This window comes from Eubalaena glacialis, chromosome 11 (assembly GCF_028564815.1).
Source record: "Eubalaena glacialis isolate mEubGla1 chromosome 11, mEubGla1.1.hap2.+ XY, whole genome shotgun sequence".
Lineage (NCBI taxonomy): Eukaryota > Metazoa > Chordata > Mammalia > Artiodactyla > Balaenidae > Eubalaena > Eubalaena glacialis.
Window position 1 is genome coordinate 65,609,798 of NC_083726.1, and position 3,426 is coordinate 65,613,223.

Below are 3,426 nucleotides of genomic sequence, written 5' to 3' on the forward strand. Positions count from 1 at the left end.
CCAGCCGTCCGAGAAGCCACCGATTTCAGGCGCCCGGGAACGTTAGACTGAACGAGAGGGTAATAGAGGACCACGGACTCTGAACTGTCTGGAGCTGTCCCTGGTCCAACCAACGGGGGGGACCTCCGCCTTTACGGAAGGTTTGGGGAACGGCACCACTGAGGCGGGAGCCCACAGGGGCGGGGGGGCCGGGCGCAGCCGTCGGGGGGATCCCGACCCAGGCCCGAGCCCGGTCACCGCTTCTGAGGCCCGCGGAAAGCCCCGGGCCTCCGCCACCATTGCACCCAAGAGTGAGGGGGATCTGCTGGCCCTGGCCGCGTCGCGGCTGAGCCGCCGCAAGAGGGTGGCGGGCGCGGCCGTCGGGGTGGCCATGGTGCTGCTGTTGCTGGTGGCCATTCCGCTGCTAGTGCACAGCTCCCGCGGGCCGGCGCACTACGAGATGCTGGGTCGCTGCCGCATGGTGTGCGACCCCCACGGGCCGCGAGGCCCAGGACCCGACGGCGCGCCCGCCTCCGTACCCCCCTTCCCTCAGGGCGCCAAGGGAGAGGTGGGCCGGCGCGGGAAGGCAGGTCTGCGAGGGCCCCCGGGACCACCAGGTCCCAGAGGACCTCCAGGAGAGCCGGGCAGGCCAGGTCCCCCGGGCCCTCCAGGCCCAGGCCCCGGCGGGGTGGCGCCCCCTGCCGGCTACGTGCCTCGAATTGCCTTCTATGCTGGCCTGCGGCGGCCACACGAGGGTTACGAAGTGCTGCGCTTCGACGACGTGGTGACCAACGTGGGCAACGCTTACGAGGCGGCCAGTGGCAAGTTCACTTGCCCCATGCCGGGTGTCTACTTCTTCGCTTACCATGTGCTTATGCGCGGCGGTGACGGCACCAGCATGTGGGCGGACTTGATGAAGAATGGACAGGTGAGCTGCCCCTCTCCCACCCAGTCCCAGACAGGGTAGCTTTCTAATTCTCCCTGCATTCATTACGCAACCCGAACCTCTTCCCCAAACACCGTCACTAAATCCAAGAAGGCCACGTTGCCAAGAACTTAGAAATCGCTTCATTTAGTCCAAAAGGAATTGGGGGGCCAGAGAAAGAAAACAACCTGCCCAGGGTCTCATGGGGCGTTAGGAATGGTGTTAGAATTAAAACTCAGAGCCTCACACTCCAACTACAGGCAACTATACACCAAACCTCTTTGGTATCTCACCCTGCCTCTTAGCCTCTTTTCTCCTGTCTTGGGCAGCCCTCCTGGCCTTTGGGTTACCCAGCCACTTGATGGGCGAGTTACCGGAGTCTGGCTCCTTTGATTTAGAATGGAATCCGGGTATCACGCCATGGGCAGTTGGTAGCTGTTCCCGTGTGGGGGGCATTAAGCTTGGATTTTCAAGGATAAGGTAAAAAAAGAAAGAAAACACTGTCTCATTTTCCAGGCAACTCTATTACTAGTCCCAGGGCCTGAGGTCAATTCTAGAGTGGGCCTTACCCTCAGCTAATACTGAGTCCGTAGGCAGATGTGGAAAATGAGGCAGCACAGGGGCCAGCCAGGCGGCTTGCAGGAACGAATTTGGGAGAAGGAAAGAGGCGAAGGACAGATAAAGCAGAAGCCTTGGACCCCGGCCTGGTCCCTGCTCCTGTGGTCAGAGTCGGAGTCACTGCTGCCTTAGCTTGGAAGAAAAGTCCCAAAGACTCAGCTCAAGGTCTAGGACACGCTTAGGGGGAGCCAGAGGCCACAGGGGTGGGGCTGGGGAAATGTGCCTGGGCCGCGCAAGCCGCAGGGTGTAAGGTTAGGGCTGAGCTGTGACCTCCGAATGCCCCGTGCGCGATGGGGTGATTTGACCGTGGCGCATCAGGCCTTCTTATCCCACCTGTCCGAACCCCGGGTCTTGCTACCGCTGCAGCACCCTTCCACTCCAAGAACCGAAGGCACTACACTGAGGTCTCCTCCCAGCAGGGCCGCCCCAGGAACCCAGGGAAAGGGAGTGAGAGTGTACGTGTGTAAGACTGTAGCGCGTTCGTGCGTGATGCAAGTGTGTCTGTGGGTGCGGGGTGCGAAGGTGTGAGAGTAGAGCGGTGTCTGCTTGCCTGTGGCACTGAGTAGGTGCGTGTGGTCTGTGCGGGGTGTCTGTGAGGGGTGGAGGGGGTGAGTGTGTATCTAGAGTGTGTCGGTTCCCGAGGGGGTGGGGGCCGCGCGGCTCCCACTCTGTATTCCGCGGTGCGGGCGCTGCGGCTTTGGGGACGGTAAATAGTGATTAGAATAATGATGAATAATTAATCAGTTAATAACCAGCCCCCGCGGGACAGGAAGAGGGGGGCTGGGGAGGGGGCTGGCTGCGACGCTGAGGCGTCGCTGAGGCGACGTGCAGCAGTGAGGCCAGAGGGGAAGAGGCGCTATCTGTTGGGGCAGAAGACGACCCCCACGTCGGGGCGCCCGCGGACACTAGGAGGGACAATCTAGGAGGGGCGAGAATACATCATGGCACCTTCCCACGGCCTGCACCCTTGCTTGCACACGCACAGACACACCTGTGCCCTATCTCTGGGGGAAGGGAGCACAAGTTTAGAAGGTCCGAGTGGGTTCAGAATCTTAGAAATTATCCTACAGTCTAATTTTATTTTTAAAATAATATTAATAGCAAAACCTATATAGCGTTTTCTTTGTGCAAAGCACTGTTCTGTAACACACTTCACACGTAGTAACTCATTTAATCCTAACAACCTGAGGAGGTAGGTTCTATTACTACCTCCTACCTTATAGCTCAAATTAAGGACCAGAGAAGGCGTGAAACTTGCCCGAGTCCCAGCAGCTAGTGAATGGCAGTGCCTACGAAGCACCTTGTCCTTCCCAAACCCTGCAGCCTGCTACCCTCGCGTCACCTTCACAGGCCCAGCTGCATCTCCTCCGCCGACCCCTCATCACCCCAGCTCCACACAGGGCGTGAGTGGGTTGTTCTGTTCCCCCTCGCTAGGTCCGGGCCAGCGCCATTGCTCAGGACGCGGACCAGAACTACGACTACGCCAGCAACAGCGTCATCCTGCACCTGGACGTGGGAGATGAAGTCTTCATCAAGCTGGACGGCGGGAAGGTGCACGGCGGTAACACCAACAAGTACAGCACGTTCTCTGGCTTCATCATCTACCCGGACTGAGTCGGGCCCCATCCCCCGCCCCACCCCCCGCTCCCCTCCTCACCCACCTTCAGCTTGCCCCACCCAAGGCGCCACCCCATCCTTTGAGAGACTGGGGGTGGGGCGGACCCTCCCGCTCCCGGAGGTGGCCTTTAATGGGCGGACTCTTGGTGCTCCGGGGTATAACTAAGTGGCTGGGGAGCTGAGGAAACCGGCCGGAGGAGCAGAGCGGCTCCGGAAGGGACCACCAGCATCTGTGCACACGCCTGTGAAAGCCGGGGCAGGAGGGGGGCGCAGGTCGTGGCCCTCTC

The 3,426-nt window shown here is 60.4% G+C and overlaps 1 protein-coding gene across 1 annotated transcript; it reads left to right on the forward strand.

Annotated features, from left to right (window-relative positions):
• The first annotated feature begins 370 nt into the window (after positions 1 to 370).
• On the forward strand, positions 371 to 3,136 carry C1QL4 (complement C1q like 4). The gene is made up of 2 exons (XM_061205766.1): positions 371 to 907; positions 2,957 to 3,136. Exons 1-2 carry the CDS (start codon positions 371 to 373, stop codon positions 3,134 to 3,136), a joined length of 717 nt encoding a protein of 238 aa, XP_061061749.1.
• Positions 3,137 to 3,426: the final 290 nt, after the last annotated feature.

Excerpts from the sequence above, each read along its gene's own strand:
- C1QL4 (XM_061205766.1), top strand. The coding sequence starts at position 371 with ATGGTGCTGCTGTTGCTGGTGGCCATTCCGCTGCTAGTGCACAGCTCC. Across the intron at positions 908-2,956 it reads ACTTGATGAAGAATGGACAG|GTCCGGGCCAGCGCCATTGC; the intron begins GTGAGCTGCCCC and ends CCCCCTCGCTAG.